This window comes from Microcaecilia unicolor, chromosome 1 (genome assembly GCF_901765095.1).
Source record: "Microcaecilia unicolor chromosome 1, aMicUni1.1, whole genome shotgun sequence".
NCBI lineage: Eukaryota > Metazoa > Chordata > Amphibia > Gymnophiona > Siphonopidae > Microcaecilia > Microcaecilia unicolor.
Genome location: NC_044031.1, coordinates 210,848,482 through 210,872,192, shown reverse-complemented (window position 1 = coordinate 210,872,192; position 23,711 = coordinate 210,848,482). Strand labels below are relative to the sequence as shown.

The window sequence follows — 23,711 nt, the reverse complement described above, 5'->3', positions numbered from 1 at the left end:
GGTGGGAAGGTGTCAGTGACCACTAGGGGGAGTAAGGGGGTATCATTCCTTTATTCCTCCAGTGGTCATCTGGTAATTAAGATCATATTTTGTGGCTTTGTCGTTATTAAAACAAGTTTTGCTCAAAATGTCTTAGTTTTACTCCTGGACATTTTCGTTTATTCCATTATGGCTGAAAATGTCCAGGTCTTAGGAAAACTCAAATTCCGCCCTTAACATGCCCCTGACAAGCCCCCTTGTGACTTGAGATGCACTGCAGAAACTGCATAGAAAAACATCTGGAAAATGGGTTTTGAAAATACGGATTTGGATGTTTTGGCGAGAAAAACGTCCAAATGCTGCTTTATGCCATTTTTTAGACATTTTTCTCTTTTGAAAATGAGTCCCAGAGTGACTACATTTTTGACTCAGCAATTGAGTATCTTTAGTCTGTCACTGGTTCCCAAATTTGCCTTAAGGACAGCAGCTAGTCAGATTTTCCAGATATCTAAAATATATATGAGATATGGAGGGGCATTTTCGAAAGGGATGTCCAAGTTTTGATGAGAATGTCCTCGCAAAACGTCCCGATCCCCGTATTTTCGAAACAAGATGACATCCATCTTTCATTTCGAAAATACTGTCAGGGACATCCAAATCCTTAAATTTGGTCGTCCCTAGACATGGACGTTTCTGATTTTCTGCGATTTTCGAAACCTAGGACATCCATCTCAGAAACAACCAAATGCAAGCCCTTTGGTCGTGGTAGGAGCCAGCATTCGTAGTGCACTGGACCCCCTGACATGCCAGGACAGCAACTAGGCACCCTAGGGGGCACTGCAGTGGACTTCATAAATTGCTCCCAGGAACATAGCTCCCTTACCATGTGTGCTGAGCCCCCCTAAAAAACCCCAAAGCCCACTACCATAGCCCTTACGGGTGAAGGGGGGCACCTAGATGTGGGTACAGTGGGTTTGTGGTGGGTTTTGGAGAGCTCGCTGTTTCCTCCACAAACGTAACAGGTAGGGGGGGATGGGGCTGGGTCCGCCTGTCTGAAGTGCACTGCACCCACTAAAACTGCTCCAGGGACCTACATACTGCTGTCACACACCCGAATATGACATCTGAGGCTGGCACAAAATATTTTTAATGCTGTTTTTTTGAGGGGGGGGGGGGGGGGTTACTGACCACTAGGGGAGTAACGGGAGGTCATCTGGTCATTTCAGGCACCTTTTTGTGCCTTAGTCGTAAGAAAAACAGGTCCAGGTGAAAACGGCCAAGTGCTCGTCAGGGACGTCCTTCTTTTTTTCCCGTTATGGGTCAAGGACGTTCGAGTGTTAGGCCCGCCCAAGTCCCGATACGCCCCCTTGAACTTTGGCCGTCCCTGCGACGGAGTGCAGTTGGGGACGTCCAAAATCGGCTTTCGATTATACCGATTCAGACGTTTCTGTGAGGACGTCCATCATCCGATTTGTGTTGAAAGATGGGTGTCCTTCTCTTTTGAAAATGAGCCCGATATTGGTATTCACTGCCTCCATCAGATGCAAATAGGTCTCATGCATATTCTCTGTGGATATCCTGAAACCTAATTGGCTAGGGGTACCTGAGGAAAGCTACAGGTTCTACTGTCTATTTCTGAATATCTCATAGTAATTTTTTCCAGTCTTCCATCCATGTTAAGCTTGCACTTGGAGGATCCTAGTACATTACGCAAAACCCTCTACTCCAAGCAGATAGACTTGTTCCACTCTGATTACTATGAAAAATGTTGCCACTGTTCTACATTTACAATTTTTTTTGTTTATTAAGTAAAAAAAAAAAAAAAAAGTCCAGTATACTAATGCAGTTCAGTATTAACCCTAAATGATGAATGTATAATTTAATTTATTTTCTCACCATTTCTACAACATCACAACTTAAAAACAATACATCAACATCAAATCTTCATAAATAAAATCTCTCCCAGCATCAAACATCCCACCCATGCTCTCCAACCCCTATATATAGTTAAACTAAAACTGTATTTGGGGAATGGTTTATCACCTTCTATATATTAATTCATCTGGTTTATCAACCCTATATATTAATTTATCTCCTTTTTTATATCACTTTACCTCACCTACCTCAACAACTATCTCTCTATATAAAAAGCAACACCAACGTTCTATGAAGCCTCCAGCCGGAAGTGTGAAGGGGGCGAGATATCCGGTTTCCCTATGAGTGTCTGCCCCGCCCTCTGAAGGAAAACAGCAGAGCACGAAATCAAATCGCTGGCTCTGTAACAGTGAAGGACTCAGAGGGGGGAGGGGAGAGAGGCCAGAGGGCAGGGACACACACACTCCCACATGCACACAGAAGAAAACATTGCTAGCCCCCGTTTCATTTGCATCACAAACGGGGCTTTTTTACTATCTCTCTATATAAAAGGCAAAACCAACGTTCTATGAAGCCTCCAGCCGGAAGTGTGAAGGGGGCGAGATATCCGGTTTCCCTATGAGTGTCTGCCCCGCCCTCTCTGTAACACAGTCAGTGAAGGAAAACAGCAGAGCACGAAATCAAATCGCTGGCTCTGTAACAGTGAAGGACTCAGAGGGGGGAGGGGAGAGAGGCCAGAGGGCAGGGACACACACACTCCCACATGCACACAGAAGAAAACATTGCTAGCCCCCGTTTCATTTGCATCAGAAACGGGGCTTTTTTACTAGTTTCATAAAAACTTATAAAATCAGTCCCAGACCTTCGAACAACTCCCTCTACCCTATGTCTATAAAGTCCTTACATCACCATCTTTTATCCACATTAACCCTCCAACTTCTTGAAGCATCCTTATAACACTCACTTCCCCAACTCTTAAATTGTTTGTGTGAATAGGCACATTTTTACTGCTTTTCTAAACTGCAAGTAGCCTGTACAACTAGAACTACCTTGAGGAACTCATGTCAGCAAGTAGCAGCTGCCACAGAGAAGGCCCCCTCTCTAATTTGCACCATAAAGTAGCTTGATATTTGGGGTGGGGGGGGAGGGTGTTCATCAAGGTAAAGTAAGAGAATGCCCTTTACCGCACCTCCATTCCCCGCAGGATTCAGCAACCTATAAGATCCTGGTACCACAGGTTGCTGAATCCCACCTTACAAAGAATAACGCTGCTTGTGAGCCACATCGTAAGCAGTGTTATTTTCCCAGCTTGAGAACATCAGGCTGCATGGAGAGGGTCCCCCCAATCCTGCCTGCAGCCCACCCACCCCAGGGGCTACCTGTGAAACTGCATTAGTAGTCCAGAAGGGATATGGGGGTTTGGTAGGGTCTGAATGGTCTTTGGGCAGGAACAAGGCCCAGTCATTCCTGCTCAGTCCGGCTCCTCCCTGCAAATGGTGTGAGTACTGCTAGGGGTCATGTTTCCTGCATATTTTGCATCTCATTATTAACTAACTCATGGCGACTTAAATATCACCACAGTATTTTAGGTCACATTAATGGCTAAATAACGTGTGTTAAGGCCCTAACGCTACTTGATGAATCCCCCTTGGTGGTAGTAACTGTAAAACTACCTGTAGAGGTTGCTGGCACCATTTTGAATCCCACACCACGATGAGCAGGAGAAAGTGGGGACAGCTTCTGCCCCAACCCCATTACACCTCTCAGAATTAGCCAGGTAGGCCCTGAGGGAACAAGGGTGTGAGGACATCAAGGGGACTCAGAGTTGTGAGGGGCATTAGGAGACACATGAGAGGGCCTGAGTTGGGCAGATATTCAAGGGGGGGGGGGGGGGTCTGACCTGGAGGAACGTTTGGAAAGGGGACAAATACTACCACCAGCTCCTTTAAGAAGTGACCTGGAAGGTTTTGCTAGCAGAATTTTTCTAGGAATAAACGCCGCATGCACTGTTCCCCGCAATTCTCATTATTGGATTTCCATAGTAATGAACTGTTTTGCATGCATTTGCATCTTTTGCATGTCATTACTGTGTAACTCGGAGATCTAATATTAGCATGTATTACTGTAATCTAAAGTGCAATAGTACCTTTTAGCACACATTAAGGGCACATTGCGCATTAGGGCTGTAACACACCTTAATAACTACCCCCCATAAATTAGAAAAGAAACAGCATGGAGCCCAGAGGAATTGCACTGATTTTCCATGGGTTCAACATCCAAGTGCCCAGGACTACCCTTTGAGGCCTTTGCTGCCACAAAGATGTAATCTATTTCCAAACAGATCCTCTCGTGCCTATTGAGCACAGCTGCTGAAGAAATAAATGATGACAGATAAGGAGAAATTAGGTCCTACCTGCTTATTTTCTTTCCTTTAGTCCCTCCAGACCGGCCCAGCAGAACTGATAGGTTGTGCACACCTTTTAACAGGTGGAAACTGAGAACAATGTTTCTTGAGAGAGCCAATAAGAACCCAGTTCAGCCCTAGCAAGTCTCAGTATATCAGTACCAAAGCAAGAGAAAGAAAGAAGCCATTTGTGCCCCTATGGGTTCTACAGCCACATATACACAAAGTGAAAAATCATGCTGGCAAGTTACCAACACAAATGAGATGAGAAATTAAATATCTTTGTGTATGAGTAAAACTTTTTTTTTTTTTTTTGAGAAACTACCACTGTCCCCCAAACAGAAAATGGCAAAAGATCACCGAACCAAATACAAGCTGCCTAGGATGGGAGCTGGGTTGGTCTGGAGGGACTAAAGGAAAGCAATTTAGCAGGTAGGACCTAATTTCTCCTTCCTCAGCGTTCCTCCGGACTGGCCCAGCAGAACTGATGGGAAGTACCAGAGCAATTAATTAAGGGAGGGACCCTAACAGCCCTGCTGACTACACCCACTGACCAAAATCACGTCCTGACATGCCTGAACATCCACTCTGTAATGTCTGGCAAACGAATGCAAAGAGGACCACGTGGCCACCCTGCAAATATCTACCAGAGCAACAAATGAAACCTCCGCCCAAGACACCACCTGTCCTCTACTAGAATGAACTTTAATTCCATCTGGAATGGATCTGTCTTTCAGAATGTAAGCCGAACTAATCACTTCCTTAATCCATCTGGCCAACATAGCCTTAGACACCATCAAATCTCTAAGACCCCCGCCAAGCAGAACAAAAATATGGTCTTATCGGTGAAATTCCTCTGTTCGCTGTACATACTCCTTCAACACTCTTCTGACATCTAGTTTACATAATAACTCTGTTCCTCCGAACCCCTGGAAGCTCCCACGGCTGGAAGGACCAGAGATTGATTGACATGAAAGGCTGTTTAAACCTTTGGATGAAAGGAAGGAACCATCTCAAAACCTTGTGATCTGCCAGGAACTTCAAAAAGGGAGCTATACAGGACAAAGCTTGCAATTCTGACACTTACCTCACTGATGATATAGCCATGAGGAGCACAGCCTTCAAGGTAAGATCCTTGATGGAAATAGAGGCCAGTGGCTCAAAGAACAAATGAGCACCGAGAGGACCAGATTAAGATCCCAAGTAGGAAAGGAAGGCCAGCTAGGCAGGCGCACGACATTTATACCTCTCAGAAACCGAACCACATCTTGATGCCCTTCACGCGCCCCTGAAAAAATGCCAAAACCACCAGCTGAACCTTAAGTGAAGCTAAGGTCAGGACCCTTCTCCAACCCATCTTATAAGAAATCCAAGACCTGTGGCATGAAAGCTGCAAAGGACAGACCATTCGATCATCACACCAGGCCTCAAAAATTGTTTAGATTCGGACATAAGCCAGAGAAGTAGAGCAACGGTGAGAACGTAGCATGGTACCAATCACTTCCACTGAATAGCCACACTTTCTTAACCAAGCCTTCTAAAGAACCAAGCCGTAAGAAAAAAATTGAGCCAGATTTGGCACAACTATTGGCCCTAAGGACAGGAGCCCGACCAACTTTGGAAGCTGAAGCTCGGGCACCACGAGAAGATGCCTTAGAGGTCTGCGTACCAGGCCGCCTCAGCCAATACAGAGTCACCAGGATCACCAGCCCCGTGTGACTCTCCATTCATTGAATGATGCAGCCCACCAGAGGCCAGGGAGGAAACATATACAGAAGGTCTGCTGGCCACAGGCAAAGCAGCGCATTCAAGCCTTCCGAGCTCTGTTCCTTTGTGCTACTGAAGAAACACGGCACCTTGTTATTCCGCTGAGTTGCCATCAAATCCATCACCGGTCGGCCCCACCTATGGATTATCGCCTTGAATGCCTCTGAGCTGAGAGACCATTCCCCTGGATACAAGGTGTGTCGACTAAGAAAATCTGCCTGCATGCTGAGGACTCCTGCTACATGCAAGGCCGACAGCGCCTTAGGGTGTCTCTTCGCTCACGTCATGAGAGCAGTCGTCTCCTGCGCCAACCTGGGACTCCTTGTACCGCCCTGACAGTTGATGCATGCCACCACCGTAGCACTGACTGACAAGACACGCACTGCCTTGACCTCGATGAGGCTCTGAACCCCGCTCAAGGCTAGGCAAATTGCTCTGGTCTCCAACAGACTGATCAAACAAATCGCCTCCTCCATGGACCAAAAACCCTGTGCCAGCTGGCCCAAGCAAAGGGCTCCCCAGCTCTCTGAGACTTAAATCCGTTGTCAACTTCATCCACTGAGGCAGGTGCAATGGTCGCCCCACTGACAAACTGTTCGACCATAGCCACCAGTGGAGACGCAGATGCACCGTCACTGGTAACGGCAATCTGACTCCCATTGAGTCTCTCTGAGGTGACCACCTGGATAGCAAACACTGAAGACTCCTCATGTGGGCCCTGGCCAATTGCACTGCTTCTATGGTTGCTACCATCGACCCCAGCACCTGAAGATAATCTCGAGCACAGGAAGCCCTCTGACCATGTAGATTCCCTACTTACTACTGGAGCTTGAGAATGCGTAACTCCGGAAGAAACAACTGTTCCCGAAGAATGTCGAAGGTAACTCCAAGATAGTCCAAGGACTGTGATGGCACCAAAGGCTCGAGTGGATTGATCATCCAACCTAAGGATTCCAAGAAATGAACCACCTGTGCCATCACCTGAGAACTCTCCTGATACAACTTCACTCAAATCAACCAATTGCTTAAGTACGGATGAACCTGAATGCCCTTCTTACAAAGGGCCGCCAGCACTACAACCATAACTTTGGTCAACGTCCATGGAGCCGTGAAAAGCCCAAACGGCATCGCACAAAACTGAAAGTGCTTGCCCAACACTACGAAGCAGAGAAAGCACTGGTGCACCTGCCGAATAGGAATGTGGAGACAGGCCTTTGTCAAGTCTAGTGCCATAAGGAATTCTCCCGAGCGAGCAGCCACAATTACTGACCTTAGGGTTTCCATATGGAACGGAGATACCTGAAGGGCCCGGTTGACTCTTTTTGAGATACAAAATGGGACAGTAAGAACTCTACTTCTTCGGAACCACAAAATAGATGGAATATCGGCCTGTACCCTGCTGCTGAACTGGCACTGGGCAAACTGCCTGTAAAGCAACCAACCTGGCCAGAGTGTCCCTTACCGCCCAAGCCTTTACCCGAGATAGACAGGGGGATTCCAGAAAGATGTTCAGCAGCACATGAGCGAATTCAAGAGCATACACATCACAAAAAACTTTGAGAACCCATTGGTCTGAAGTAATTTGGGTCCACCTCCAGCAAAATTTTTTCAAGCAACTGCCAACCACCAATGGAGGATAGACCCATACACCTTCATTGAATCACACGACCGGGAGTCTGGGAGGAGAAAGCGTTGCCCCTGCCTCCCCACCGCCCCCTATGAAAGGGCTGGGTATATTGGAAATAACGGGACCTTTCAAAGGGGATTCCTCTGCTTGGTCAAAAGCACCTAGCATCACAACCTCGACCTCTGGAAGAATAACAACCATGGTCAACTGCCCTCGGCCAGTCCTCCGGAAGCTAAGGCACCTTGGTATCTCCTAAACTGTTGACTAGCTTCTCCAACTCATTTCCAAACAAGAGAGACCCCTGAAAAGGAAACTTACTCAGCTTGGACTTCGAAGCTGTATCCGCAGACCAACCCCGAAGCCAAAGAGTCCTGAGAGCCGACAATAATGTCAAAGACTTTGCAGACGCTCTAAGCAAATCATAAAGGGCATTGGACAAAAAGTCCGAGCCCATCTCAATCTTCACCACCTCCTGATCAACCACGAAGAAATCGTTCAATTCTCTATCCAACACTCCAGGGCCGGTCTTAGCAAGTGCGGGGCCCTATGCAGACCAATTTGGTGGGGCCCCATCCTAGCCCCGCCCCCAGCCCAAGCTAAACTTGTACAGAAAAACTGATTGAAATAATAAGCACAATGCTATCATGAACCCCCCCCCAGAAATTATTCAGTTCAAGTCCAGTACAATTAGTAGTTCCAATTCTCATAACCCCGGGGGGGGTCAGAGGTGCGGACACACAATCTCTCCACTGCAAAACACTATACACAAACTTGTGAACCTTACCAAATCATAACAGCACTAATTCCAAGGACAGGACGAGCTACAACCTTATGCGTGGAAAGACAGCACTGTAATTACACCAGGCTCTAAAACACCAATACACTACCTCGTGAAAAAAACAAAACAAAAAGGGCTGCAAATGCTACATGCTAGCAGGATACTGCACCTTGATCACGCATGAAAAACACATGACACAACAGATATGAAGGCAAAATAAACTGGAAAGTTACCTCAAGAAGTCAGACTCAGCATGCAGCAATACTAGAAAAATTGAAACTTACATGCAAAATATCACAGATGCACATTTCCAAAAGCTGACGTATTCCAATTAATACATTCTGAATAAAATACTTTTTTCTACCTTTGTTGTCTGATCATTTGTTTTTTTCTATTCGCTTTGGTCCCAGTGTCTTCTGTTTTATGCAGTGTCTTCTTTCCATTTGATATTTTTTCTCTCACCATGTCCACCATCCTCCTGTGTCCTTATGTGTCCTGTCTACCATCTCCATGTGCATCTCCTTCCTTTGTCTTTCCTTCCCCTCCATTCCTGCCCAACATTTCTCCTCTCTTCCCTGCCCTCCATGTCCAGCAATTTCTCCTCTCTCCCTGAGCCCTGCCCTCCCATCCATGCTCCTCTCCCCTGCCCCCTCCATTCCATTCATCATCCCTATCCAGCAATTCCCCTCTCTCCCTGAGCCCCCTCCATTCCATTCATCATCCCTATCCAGCAATTCCCCTCTCTCCCTGAGCCCCCTCCCATCCATGCTCCTCTCCCCTGCCCCCTCCATTCCATTCATCACCCCTATCCAGCAATTCCCCTCTCTCCCTGAGCACCCTCCATTCCATTCATCATCCCTATCCAGCAATTCCCCTCTCTCCCTGGGACCCCTCCCATCCATGCTCCTCTCCCCTGCCCCCTCCATTCCATTCATCATCCCTATCCAGCAATTCCCCTCTCTCCCTGAGCCCCCTCCCATCCATGCTCCTCTCCCCTGCCCCCTCCATTCCATTCATCATCCCTATCCAGCAATTCCCCTCTCTCCCTGAGCCCCCTCCCATCCATGCTCCTCTCCCCTGCCCCCTCCATTCCATTCATCATCCCTATCCAGCAATTCCCCTCTCTCCCTGAGCCCCCTCCCATCCATGCTCCTCTCCCCTGCCCCCTCCATTCATCATCCCTATCCAGCCATTCCCATCTCTCCCTGAGCCCCCTCCCATCCATGCTCCTCTCCCCTGCCCCCTCCATTCCATTCATCATCCCTATCCAGCAATTCCCCTCTCTCCCTGAGCCCCCTCCCATCCATGCTCCTCTCCCCTGCCCCCTCCATTCCATTCATCATCCCAATCCAGCAATTCCCCTCTCTCCCTGAGCCCCCTCCCATCCATGCTCCTCTCCCCTGCCCCCTCCATTCATCATCCCTATCCAGCCATTACCCTCTCTCCCTGAGGCCTGGCATCCATGTCCAGGTCCTCTCTCCCTTACCCTCCCGCTCCCACGTTCAACTGCCTGCCCACCCTGGCGCCCTCTTTTTCACCCCCCAACCAAGGATAGCTCTTCGTTTTGTTTTTTTTACTTTACCCGCCTCCATCGCCGGAATCCAAGCGTCACTAAAAGCGCTCCTCCTCTCCCGAGTCTCCCCGACGTCTCTAGCAGAACGCAGCAGAACTGGAGCTCTTCCTGATTTGTTCATTCTCAGTGTCCCGCCCTCGAGGGTGGGACACTGAGAATGAATGAATCAGGAAGAGCTCCAGTTCTGCTAGAGATGTCGGGGGGACTCGGGAGAGGAGGAGCGCTTTCAGTGACACTCGGATTCCGGTGAGGCGGCGACGGAGGGTAAAGTTAAAAGGAAAATAAAGATCCTTGCAGCGGGAAGAGGTTGACTGAGGCGCGCCGCGCGGGGCCCTATGCGGCCGCCTTGGTCGCCTCGGCTTAAGACCGGCCCTGCAACACTCGCTCAGCCCACCGGAAACATGCCCGTGCCACCAGTGCCCCCGAGATGGCCGCCTGTACTGCAAAGGCTGAAACATCAAAGGAATGCTTCAAGAGCGTCTCCAGATGATGATCCTGTGGGTCCTTGAAGGCTGTACCCCCATCCACCAATACCGTATTCTTCTTGGTCACTGCCAACACTAGAGGAGGCTTAAGCCAGTCCTTGTCCTGTTACGGTACCAGATAGAGCAGAACCATGGAGTAAGCCAACCTAAAGGGAGCATCCGGGACACCCCACTGTGCCTGAATTATGTCCCTTATGTCCTGATGCATAGGGAAAGATCTACCAGACTTACAGACCCCTTTCACCAAGGGATCCACTTTGCGCAGAACCACAGTCTCTTACACTTTCTCAAAACTTAACCTGGATGATAGCAGAGCAATTAACTCCTATAAATCCTCCTTGTAGAACTCCCTAGCCACTGACAGATCCTCCCCTGGAGGCAAATCATCTGCGGAAGGAAAGGCTTCTTCCTCTCCTTCATATACCACCGTTTCCAAGTTTAAATCATCTCCATCCCCCAGGGACTCTGACTTCATGACCAAAGCCACCTCCTGATTTTCCTGGGAGACCCTTGGCCTTTTAAGACCCAGCCAGTGGCCCCTGGGCATGCTCAGCAGTCAAAGGAGGCTGAAGAGAGGAATGCCCAAGTAAATAAGAATTGTACATTGCCAACACAAAATCTGGAGGGAATCCCCCTTCAGGGGGCCCTCCCTCCACTGCCACCAGTTCAGCCAACACCTGGGCCTGCCTAAAAACATGCTGCCCTGAATCAGCCAGCATTCCCAAAACAGCAGAGCTTCCCACCTAAACTGTCCTGCTTTGCCACTCAATCCCAGGTCAGAAGAAGGGAAAATTACGTTCTTACCTTGGTAATTTTCCTTCCTTTAGTCACAGCAGATGAATCCATTAACTGATGGGTTGTATCCGCCTACCAAGCAGGAGGACTGAAGAACCACAGTGACCCTTGGACGGCTAGCCCCATCTGCCTTCAGTATTTGAAATTTACAAAGCAGAGTGAATAAGAAAGGTAACATCACATAAACTTTCCTCACAGCGAACAAATGCCCCAGAACCGGAGCAATAACCACACAAAGGAGGGACGAACTCAACCTCCTGCAATAGAACAGCATGTAGAAACTTTAAGAACTGTTCATCAACTCCTTCTGATGAAATACAATATCTGCATGAAAGAACTGAACAAAACGAGTCAATGAGCTCCGGTCAAGCTGCACTGAACCAGAATCTCTGGCGAAAGCCTCAGAACAGCCATGCAGTAAAAGCGTGCTTTTTTTTATTTTTTTGTTAAACGCTGTGAGGAAAGTTGGAGGCAGGCAGCAACAGAGGGACTCTGGGAGGAGGGGGAATGGGTAATGTAGGGAAAGGGCGAACCAGCCACAACACCCCTGCTCAACTGGCAAAGCACAGGAGCCACCCCAGGCAGAAATCCAGGAGCTGATCAAGCTACATCCACACCTGCTGGGAGATAGAGAAATACTGACGGCAGATGGGGCTAGCCGTCCAAGGGTCTCTGTGGTTCTTCAGTGTTCTCTATCTCCACCTGCTGGTAGGCGGATACAACCCATCAGTTAATGGATTCATCTGAAGTGATGACAAGGAAACCCCCATTCCGGAGGAAACACCCAAACTCCATGCGACCGCGTCTGTGGTAACGGTCAGAAGCTCGGATTCCAACACAGTGCAAATCTTACATATCCCAGTAGCAGACTCCCCGGCGTGACAAACTGCGCATTTGTGGAGCTTCTCCAACATAGTACTGCACGAGCGGCTACCATTCAAATCTCCCAGGGAAACAGCCACACTCAACTGGACTATGGAGAAAATAGAAGGGGCGATGCGCTGGTCTAATTTTATTTATTTTTTTTTTTTAAGAAAAGCTGCTGCACAGCCTCTCTCCCTGTATTGGATTGGGGTTTTTTTGTTTGTTCCCCACGGCTCTACAGCACCCTTCCCCGAAAGGGGTGTAGACCAGCCTTCAGATTACTACCCTTGCAGCTGACTAGAGAGAAGGGAGGAGGGGCCCAGCCACCCGAGTGTGCACTCCCGAGGCAGCAGAAATCTCTGTCTCTCAGCCTCAGCCAGCAATTATCCCCAGCGGTGCATAGAGAAAGATGAAAGCAAGAACTAAGGATTTTCCTTTTTTTAAAAGACAGAAGGGCAAAGAAAGAATTAGATTGAAGAGATTGAAAATACTGAGACTTGCTAGGGTTGAGCTGGGCTTTCATCATCTTTCTCAAGCAACATTGTTCTCAGTCTCCACCTGCTGGAAGAGGTGCACAACCCATCAGTTCTGCTGGGCCAGTCCGGAGGAATGCTAAGGAAGATGTGAAATGTGAATTAATTCTGTAATCCCTACAATGATACTTTCAAAAAGCACCTTTAGCACATTATAAATAAAAGAAATTTAGAAATTCTATGAGTTCCTAATAATTCAGTTGTCATATGCCACTTCACAACTTTGGGAATGTGTTTATTTCTTATTAGGTAGTGAATGGGGCACTAAAAGATTTGGCAATTGAATAAAAAAAGTTTCCAAAATGTATCCTCCTTCTACAGCTATAAATTTCTCCATTATTCTCTATACTTTTGTCAACCAGGTCTTTACTATGGGGGCCTCAAAGCATCTCCAAAAAGCTGCCACCATGGTGAAAAGGAATATGTTAATACAAATGTTCCATATTGTATTGTAGCGATTATTTACAAATTTTGTAAGAAGTACAGTGAAGAATGGAATGGTTGGATAGAGTCTGGCTCTGTGAAACATGATGCACCATTAACTAAACCTATTGCAACAGACTTTATGAGCCTGTAAAAATAGGCAGAATCAGTGAATCAATGTAATGCAATGGCTTTGCTTAATCTGTTTGAATAATTCATTTGTGCCTGCTTAATATTTTCCTCAAAATTGTATTGGTGTATTGTATTAAATCAAAATTTAATGAAACTATAGTTTACAAAAAAAAAAACTTTAAAAGTGCAAATCGATATCAAAAGAGGTCTGCCATCAACTAAAGCCCCAAAAATGATTTTGATGATGGAAAATGAATCAAATATCCTCACTGACGCAGCTGAACATCTCAGTAAAACAGTGGTATTTATTAGTAAAGCTGCATCTATGACTTGTACTTAGCCCAGGAAGTAGGTAACAGCTTTTCTGGAAAGAGTACATATATTGATTCTAGATTTGTTGAATGGATGTGGAAGAGTAGCCTAGTGGTTAGTGCAGTGGACTTTGATCCTGGGGAACTGGTTCAATTCCCACTGCAGCTCCTTCTGACTCTGGGCAGGTTATTTAACCCTCCATTGCCCCAGGTACAAATAAGTACCTATATATACTATGTAAACCGCTTTGAACGTAGTTAACCACAGAAAGGCAATATATCACAAGACTCCACAAAGGAAAAGAAACGCTCATCCTTGTGTCTATGTGAAACAGCAAATTGCAGTTCCACACAAATCTAACTCACAAAAAGGTCCAGTTGTGGAAATTTGAAATAGAAAGGCAGGGAGCTTCTGTCTTGCAAGACTGGTCATCCAATGAAGTATAGCCAGCCTGACAGTAATCATCAAGATGATATGTCCCCCTGCCACAGCTGTGAATCAGTTTAATACCTGTAACAATATTGGCATTCTAGTAATTACTTTTCCTAAGGCACATTTGTGAAAAATATATTTGTCTCTAATTTATAAGAATTCTGAGCTGAGCCAAAAGCCTGAAATGAATGTTCAATTCTTGCTATGGTTTCCTTTTTTTGCAGCAGGTATTCTCATGATTTTTGTATTTGAATTAATGAGGTGCACAGGATACTGTACCTTGCCATCTTCACAGCATATGCCCACATGCTCTCCACTTTCATCCAAACTGATCTGATTTATCTTCACTGTGCTCTGCAATAGAGAACATGGAAGCTGTCAGAGCAGCGACATGCATGATAAAATATCTTGCTTTCTTCGAGATTTAAGTAATAAAAGCTGTCCAGTGTACTTGTAACTTTAAGATTCATGGCAAGATTTTTTTAGATCAAATGGGGGTAACAATCTCCTTCTCTTTTTGTCAAATGCTTAATATACATACTCACAAAGGCAGACAAACAAACAAATCAATTAATCTAACAAAACATCTGTAGGAAGAAAAGGGTATTGTCACTGGAAGAGGACATTTGCCAGACATGAATTTATTAGGGGCACATTCAGTTTAACACACTTTAAACATTATAGTGTATGCAAAATCTATTTAATCCACACTAATCTATGAATTTACATATGCACAATCAATTTGCTTATATTAGAATTTCCAATGTCATGTAAAAAATTATTGAAATGAATGTATGAAACAAATAAAAAAAAGAACAAACCAAAAACGTGCTGAAAATGTTTGGCCTCTGCACATCCCTAACATGTACCCTTTTGCCAATTAAATATACTTTCATGCAACATCTGTAGGTAAACTCTCAGAACAAAAATGCTAATTACTTGGGGGAAGTTATGAATGTTATTATACAATGCAAGCAGTTTACATGGTTCTTTGGATCAACACTCATTACGCCACTATTTTATTCTATATTATATCTATTGAAGATGTTTGAGCTTTTTGCTTTAAGAACCGTGTCACTCATATACCAGCCATGTGGATGCAGGAATTAGCACTATGTCAACTCAAGATTTCTGAGAGGTCCTCCCCCACCCCACCCCCTAATAACTGAAGCAGAAGTTACCCAGCAATATACTTTCATTAAAACAACTTATTTGGACCAAGATGGCGTCCTGAGCTGATGATTTGTGAGGGATCTCTCAGACACATTGCATTTTGATTTGCCTGATTGACTCCTTCCCTGAGGCAGATGGGAAAGAGAAAGAAAAAGACCCGGCAGCAGTCTCCAACTCTTGGGAGGGGGGGGGTTCCCAGTCGCTGAGGCAGTCTACACTGAGTTCCAGCACGGTTGGGGGGGGGGGGGGGAGTGGCCACTTCTAGCCTTGTCAGATGCATTATCTTCTGGCAGCAATGTTAGAAGAGTTTCTCTAAGCACTGCCCTAAAGTTGGCTCCACTACAACCTGGAAGCTTTTCTGAGTTAGAGAAAGCGCTCTTTCCTGTGGAGGACCTCCCAATGCTCGCATACTCCCCTGTGGAAATCTGCAACCAGCCACTAGTTGTAGCAGCTTGCAATTCCAACAGCAGTGAGTACTGTGACTGCAGCAGAGAAAACGGTTTCCATGGAACTGGTCAGCAAGCTGGTAAAACCGACAGTTGTTACTTTGGATACACTGTGGGAGACACTGAATACTTTAAACTCTTCCTTACGTTTTTTTATTTTTTTATTTTTTGTGATTTAAACTTGGTATCAGGAACTTTGTCCACTCGGGCTCAAGCACTGGATCAGCAATCTGCCAAAGTGGCTGCATTAATGATTAAAAAGTTTCAGAGCTACAGGGAATCTATGAAGCTCTTATTAAGGACAAGAAATTTAATTCCAGAAAAATGGAATACATGTAGAATTAATTGAGGAAACAAACATTATCAAGGCTCATTTTCGAAAGAGAAGGACGCCCATCTTTCGACACAAATCGGAAGATGGGAGTCCTTCTCATAGGGTCGCCCAAATCGGTATAATCAAAAGCCAATTTCGGGCATTCCTAACTGCTTTCCGTCACAGGGATGACCAAAGTTCACGGGGGGGGGGGGGGGGGGGGGGGTGTCGGAGGCGTAGCGAAGGCGGGACTTGGGCGGGACTAACACATGGACATCCTCGACCCATAATGGAAAAAAAAGGGCATCCCTGACGAGCACTTGGACAACTTTACCTGGTCCTGTTTTTTTTTTACGACCAAGGCACAAAACAGTGCCCGAACTGACCAGATGACCACCAGAGAGAATCAAAGATGACCTCCCCTTACTCCCCCCAGTGGTCACTAACCCCCTCCCACCCTAAAAAAAATATCTTTAAAAATATTTTTGCCAGCCTCAAATATCATACTCAGGTCCATCACAGCTGTATGCAGGTCCCTGGAGCAGTTTTAGTGGGTGCAGTGCACTTCAGGCAGGCGGACCCAGGCCGATCCCCCCCTACCTGTTACACTTGTGGTGATAAATGTGAGCCCTCCAAAACCCACCACAAACCCACTGTACCCACATCTAGGTGCCCCCCTTCACCCATAAGGGCTATGGTAGTGGTGTACAGTTGTGAGTAGTGGGTTTTGGGGGGGCTCAGCACACAAGGTAAGGGAGCTATGCTCCTGGGAGCAATTCATGAAGTTCACTGCAGTGCCTCCTAGGGTGCCCGGTTGGTGTCCTGGCATGTGAGGGGGACCAGTGCACTACGAATAATGGCTCCTCCCATGACCAAAGTGCTTGCATTTGGTTGTTTCTGAGATGGGCGTCCTTGGATTCATTATCGCCGAAAATCAGAAATGACCAAGTCTAGGGACAACCATCTCTAAGGACGACCTAAATTTCAGGATTTGTGCGTCCCTGACTGTATTATCGAAATGAAAGATGGACATCCATCTTGTTTCGATAATAAGGGTTTCCCCGCCCCTCCACCGGGACATTTTGCGAGGACGTCCTCAGCAAACCTTGGGCGTCCCTTTCGATTATGCCCCTCCACGTTTCTTGAACGGTCACCGTGGTCGCTCCTATTGAAATGGTCAGAAAATATTTTAGAGAAGCAGAGGCACTACCACCACTAGTAAGAGCTTATTACCTGATATTATCAGGTAACAAGGGTAGAACTAGCCTTCGACATGTAAATCTAACAGATTTTCTGGAAACTTCTTCCTTAGAGTATGTAACTCAAAGAACACAATGTTAGTTACGTTTGCCTTAGAGAACGACAGAGACACTGTTCTAAAATTATATGTCCGATATAAGGATCAAGAGTTCCTAGGATCTAAGATTAGAATATTTCCTGATATTGCTAGAAGCACCCAGAAGCGTTGCCAAGAATTCTTGGCTCTGCACCCTCGGATGCAGGCCCTGGGGATGCATTTCCTACTTCGTTTACCTATTTGTTGTATATCCTATCACAATAATTCCTATACCTTTAACAACCCTAAGCAGCTCTTAGAATTTGTGGTGTCTAAGGAAGAGATAAAAGTACAGACGTGATTTGCCTACAGATGAGGGACACTGACCTAACTTTTGAGTTTGCTTTTTGAATATTATTTTTCCTTTACATTTATTTCCATATTTCAGGCCAAATTTGTCTATAATAGTGGACCTATGTATTAGAATAATTTTCTTGATTTTTTTTCTTAATTGAATATTTCTTTAGTTATATCAGTTATATTCATAGTGATGTGATTGTATTATTTGGAGCTATTAAACATTTGAGAACCCAGCTTTGCCCATCCCTCTTTTCATAATTAGAACGATGTTACCATACTAGAAACACACACTCTAATAAGCCAAACATTAAAACAAGTATGGAATTTAATCAATGAACTTTTAACCTTGCTGGTAATGATCCACTCCAGTCAAGAAGAGAGGGACTGAAAAGATTAATATGAGAAAATGTGAATTTCATGATGAAAGAAAACGAGGGAAGGAGGGAAAGGTGCTTTCAGCTGAATTTCTATTAGTCATCTTTGTTGCTCACATAGACATGTTCTGAATTCTGGACAATATAAAAACGTTTGACTGCTCAAAAATCAATAAAGTCAAGCTGACACCACAGCGCAAAAATGTTAACCTTAATAGAAAAAAAAAGTTTAAGGACGGAAGTAAACAGAATTGGGTATCTTGGTCAGAAGTCTACTGCTGGACCAAACAAAACTGCTCACTTGAAGAAAAGTCAAATACTGTCTGATAAATTCACCTTATGTGATAATCAATTACCTAATGTAAAATGCTGGAAATAAATACACTTAGTATAGATTCTGTCAGCTCCTCAATTAGGAATAAATTCATATCCATTCAAGAAGCCTCTTTTAATTGTGTTCTTTGTGGCAACTTCTCCCATGACACTCATCATCCTAACTTATACTATCAGTCCCCCAATGATGAACTTGAGAAATCAATCTACTAATGTATAATTTGTAAAGCTTCTCTAACAAATGGATAATTGATTCTTTCACAAATGCTGTGTCCCTATGGATAAAAAGTGGACTGAATAAGAGGAATTAAGCCTGGATTTCACTTTAACTTAAGAGGGTATACGTTTAAAAGCTAGCAAGATAAACATGGCAATAGTTGTACCATTTAGCCATGTTGACTGAGCAAGCAATACTCTTCTTACAAAATGTAAATTAATTACACGTATTTTTTTCACAAGCTGATTGTACTTTTAAAAGACTATAGTATTATACCATAGAAACAACAATCCAGCCTGTGCCACATTTACACCCTCAGATTTCCTTTAATAAGCGTCTGAATGACTTCTGTATATATTGGTGTAACAAGAAAAATATAAATTGGTAGATAAACAGCTAATTCATAATACTGTCAGTCTGCACGCATAATGATCCTTGTCATGTTGCATCTAAAGTCAAAAACTGTAGAAGTGGCTTCAATGAGACAAGAATTGTGGGCACATACAGATACAGCCCGTTTTGGGGTGTTATTGGGATACCAGACACTTCGAATAAATTCTAACAGGTAATACCAGCCTTAGTGAGTGAGTGTCAGAAGCAAATGTGTTTCTTCTTATCCTTTGATCCAAGCTCACTACGCCCTAAAAGAACTAACTCCACAACCAAGTATTATAAAAGCAGAGTGTGCATTTATTTACAATAGCAGCAAAGATAATGTGCAAAGAAGGCAAGAATAAAGACACAGATAGTCTTATCATAGAAACAGCTCAGAGTAAATGCACCTAAATCCCTAACTAGACTCCTAAGTGAAAAGGTCACACTGAACCCACAGCACTTACACAAAAGTACATTGCATATATACAACCTGATGCATACTTCTAGCATGTGGCAGTATGTTCCTCATATGTTCAATCAGATTCAGCCCAGTCTGCTCCATGGATGGAATGTTAACACAGCAGCCTTTTGCCTTAGATAACAGCCCCTTTTTATACAGAAATCACGGGCTGTAACTGTGCTAATGATGTACATTCTGGCCTTGGGGGTGTGCACACATAACACTCTTATCCCCATTATTATGATTTCAGGGGCCCCAACATTGTCTCACTGGCTCTACATGATGGGGCCACCTTGACAAGAAGCTGGAGTTTCATAAACAATGTGCAATTTGCCAGCCACAATGTCTCTCAAGCTGCAAGGGTAATTCCAAGAGTCCTTAGCTGTTCTGGCCACGACGTCAATGCTGATAACAACCTTGTTATTCTAGCACATCAGGACCCTTGTCAGCAGTCTTCATCTGTATGCAAGGTCACAGCTTCAGCAAATAATAGGCTTTGCACTGAAAGATGAAATAAGCTTGCGTCTGCATTTTTGAAGTCAGGATATTAATGCTGGATAGTGCCATGTATTATAATCCCATATACCGTATTTTTCGGACTATAAGACGCACCGGACCATAAGACGCACCTAGGTTTTAGAGGAGGGAAAGAGGAAAATCTCGGCGGCCATTTTGAATATCGCCGAGACCATCAGAAAGCATTGAGAAGCACGGAGAGCAGCGCGATGGGCAGGAAAGAGGGGGCTCTTTCCTGCCCCGACGTCACTAGACCACCAGGGCACATGGAATCATGTAAGTACTGGAACGGAGGTCCGAAAACGTTACCTTCGGACTATAAGACGCACCCCCCATTTTCCTCCCAAATTTTGGGGGAAAAAAGTGCGTCTTATAGTCCGAAAAATACGGTATCTTTGTTATATAGGAACACAGAGTGCTTCATACTGCTTGTTTTGCTCATACAGAATAGTCAAATTTTTTACATGCCATTAATTTTCTGAAGTAAACATGGTTTAAATGGAAAGATAACACTATTTTAAAGGAAAGAAGAAGCTAAGATTAATTTGTTTTAATAAAATGTATTATGCATGAATACACAACAGCCATTTATAACATGATACTGTTACACCCAGCACCCTCTCAGTCCACCTTACACTTAATCTTTGTGTAATCAAGATCTGACAAAAGATATTCTGCCACAGATTGTGGGTTTCTAAGTGGGATGGGTAGCATAACAGTGTAAACAACAGGGCAACTGCCATGCTAGCCCCAGTGCTGAATGCCTACCCTGAGCCTGGGATGTGGCAGTAACAATGATCAGTTGCTCATCCTCCATCTCACAGATAAAATGCCCATGGTTAGAGGTTCCTTATATGGTTTAATTTAATTTGGCATTTATAACCCACTTTACAACAAGTTCTAAGCTGTTTACATTTGACAGTATGTTATCAATTAGTAATAACTTACATTAGAACCATTCAGTATACATTAAACAATATCACATTAACATATTATTAATTAGCTAGAGTCGCTGAGTGAGAATATTATGTTGTTATTGGAAAGGCATAATTGTTTATGTGAGTTCATATTTGATCTGAAAAGTGATAGTCTTTGGAGCTCATAGTTTGTAATGTAGACCCTTGGCCGTTTTTAACGGGGCCAGTTTGGGTTTCATTAGTGTATTCTGTTAGGTTTGGCAGGTAGTTTTATATTTCCTCTTCTGTGTCTTGTATAGATGTGGAGCTAGTTCTTCTATGGTTAAGCCAAAGTGTTTCTGGAATAACCATGTTTTAATTGAGCATCTAAAATGCAGATAGCTTGTTAATGATCTTATTTCTCGCAGCAACAAGTTAAATAGTTCTGTTCCTTTGCCTGTAATTGTCACAGCAACATAGTAAACGATAGCAGATAAACACCTGAACGGTCCATCCAGTCTGCCCAACAGTCACACTCATTATCAATTCATGATTAAATCAAAAATGAATGTGATATTAAATACTTTATCACAAGTCTTTCTTTGTCATTTCTGGGACACAGACCATAAAGTGCACATGGCTCCGTCCTTATGTTCCAACTACTGGAGTTGCCATCAAAGCTCACTCCAGCCTATCCAAATCCATTTTGCCATTTGCAGGACCTAGACCGTAAAAGTCTGACCAGAACTGTCCTCGACTCCAGCTATTGAAGTTGCCATTGAAGCCCTTTCCAGCCTATTCTAAACTGGATTGCCATATACAGACACAGACCTACAAAGTCTGCCTGGTATTGGCATTAATTTTTCACAGCCAGCGTAGCCGTCCAAGTGTCACTCATGCATCCACCCCCTGCAGCCATTTAAGGGGCTTTATTTTTTTCTACCATCTATTTTCTAAATAGGGTTTCTCTGTGTTCATCCCACGCCTTTCTGAATTCCGTCACTGTTTTTGTCTCTACCATCTCCCTCCCTCCCATCGACCACCTTCTCCATGAAAAAGAATTTCCTGATATCACTCCTAAGTTTACTACCCTGCAACCTCAGCTGATATCCTCTAGTTTTACCATTTTCCCTTCAATGGAAGAGATTTGTTGCTGTATTAATACCTTTCAAGCACTTAAATGTCTGGTATTAATCCACAAACAAACCTTTTTCAGAGACGGGAAGGCGGTAGAACTAGAGGACATGAAATGAGGTTGAAAGGGGGCAGACTCAAGAAAAATGTCAGGAAGTATTTTTTCATGGAGAGAGTGGTGGATACTTGGAATGCCCTCCCGAGGGAGGAGGTGGAGATGAAAACGGTAACAGAATTCAAAAATGCGTGGGATAAAGGAATCCTGTTCAGAAGAAATGGATCCTCGGAAGCTTAGCAGAAATTGGGTGGTAGCACCGGTGGTTAGGAGGCAGGGCTAGTGCTGGGCAGACTTCTACGGTCTGTGCCCTGAAAATGGCAGATACATATCATGGGCAGACTGGATGGACCGTAAAGGTCTTTTTCTGCCGTCACTACTATATATGTATTTATGTAAGTATGTATGTATGTATCATGTCTCCCCTGTCCCATCTTTGCTCTAGGCCATACATATTCTGGTTTTGCAGTTTCATCTCATATGTCTTTTGGTGTAGGCCCCATATAATTTTTGTTGCCTTCCTCTGGACTGCTTCTAGTCTTTTTATATCCTTAGCAAGATACGGCCTCCAAAACTGAACAAAATACTTCAGGTGGGGCCTCACCGATGACTTGTACAGGAGCATTAACACATCCTTTCTTCTGCTGGTTACTCCACTCTCAATGCAACCTAGCATCCTTCTGACTATGGCCACTGCTTTCTCACACTGTTTTTCATTTTAAGGTCCTCGGACACCATCACCCCAAAGGTCCCCTCTCCCTATCTGTGTATGTCAGCCTCTCACCTCCTAGGACATACAGCTCCCTACTGTTTCTACTCCCCAAATGAATCACTTTGCACTTTTTTTGCATTAAATTTTAATTGCCAAACATTGGACTATTCTTCTAACTTTTTCAGATCTCTTTATATGTTTTCCACTCCCTCCGGGGTGTCCACTCTGTTACAAATCTTGGTATCATCCTCAAAACCTTACCTTTGAATCCTTCGGCAATGTCACTCACAAATATGTTGAGTAGAATCAGCCCCAGCACTGATCCCTGAGGCACTCTGCTACTCACCTTTCCTTCCTAAAAGTGAATTCCATTGACCACCACCCTCTGACATGTGTCTGTCAACCAGGTTCTAATCCAATTCACCACTTTGGGTCCTAATTCCAGCCTGTCAAGTTTATTTAAGAGCCTTCTATGAGGGACCGTGTCAAAGGTTTTGCTGAAATTTAAGTATATTACATCTAGCGCACATCCTCGATCCAATTCTCTAGTCCAGTCAAAGAATTAAATCAAATTTGTTTGGCACAATTTACCTTTGGTAAAACCATGTTGCCTCGGATCTTGTAACTCACTGGATTCCAGGAAATTCACTATCCTTTCCTTCAGCAATGCTTACCGGCCTACAGTTTCCCACTTCTCTGTCGCCAATTTTGTGAAGAGGGACCACATCCGCTCTTCTCCAATCCAGTGGAACCTCTCCCGTCTCCAAGGATTTATTAAGCAAATCATTAAGAGGACCCACCAGAATCTCTTTAAGCTCTCTCAATATCCTGGGATGGATTCCATCTGATCCCATGCAGTTTGTAAACCTTCAATTTTTCAAGTTGTTTATAAACACATTTTTCTGTGAATGGTGTGATATACACTCCATTCTTATATGTACCTTTACCAGCCGATTGTGGTCCTTCTCCAGGATTTTCTTCTGTGAATACAGAACAGAGATATTTGTTTAGCACATTCACTTTTTCATCATCATTCACCACATACCCGTCCATAGCATCTTTCAGTCTCACAATTCCATTTCTAGCCTTCCT

At 44.5% G+C, this 23,711-nt stretch overlaps 1 protein-coding gene across 1 annotated transcript in view; it reads right to left on the bottom strand.

Annotated features, from left to right (window-relative positions):
* Nucleotides 1-23,711, bottom strand: part of VPS41 (VPS41 subunit of HOPS complex) — a 449,214-nt gene that overhangs the window by 287,919 nt on the left and 137,584 nt on the right. Inside the window, exon 5 of the mRNA XM_030203975.1 lies at nucleotides 14,259-14,333. Coding sequence (XP_030059835.1) covers nucleotides 14,259-14,333 — 75 coding nt within the window. The remainder of the gene's footprint in view (nucleotides 1-14,258; nucleotides 14,334-23,711) is intronic.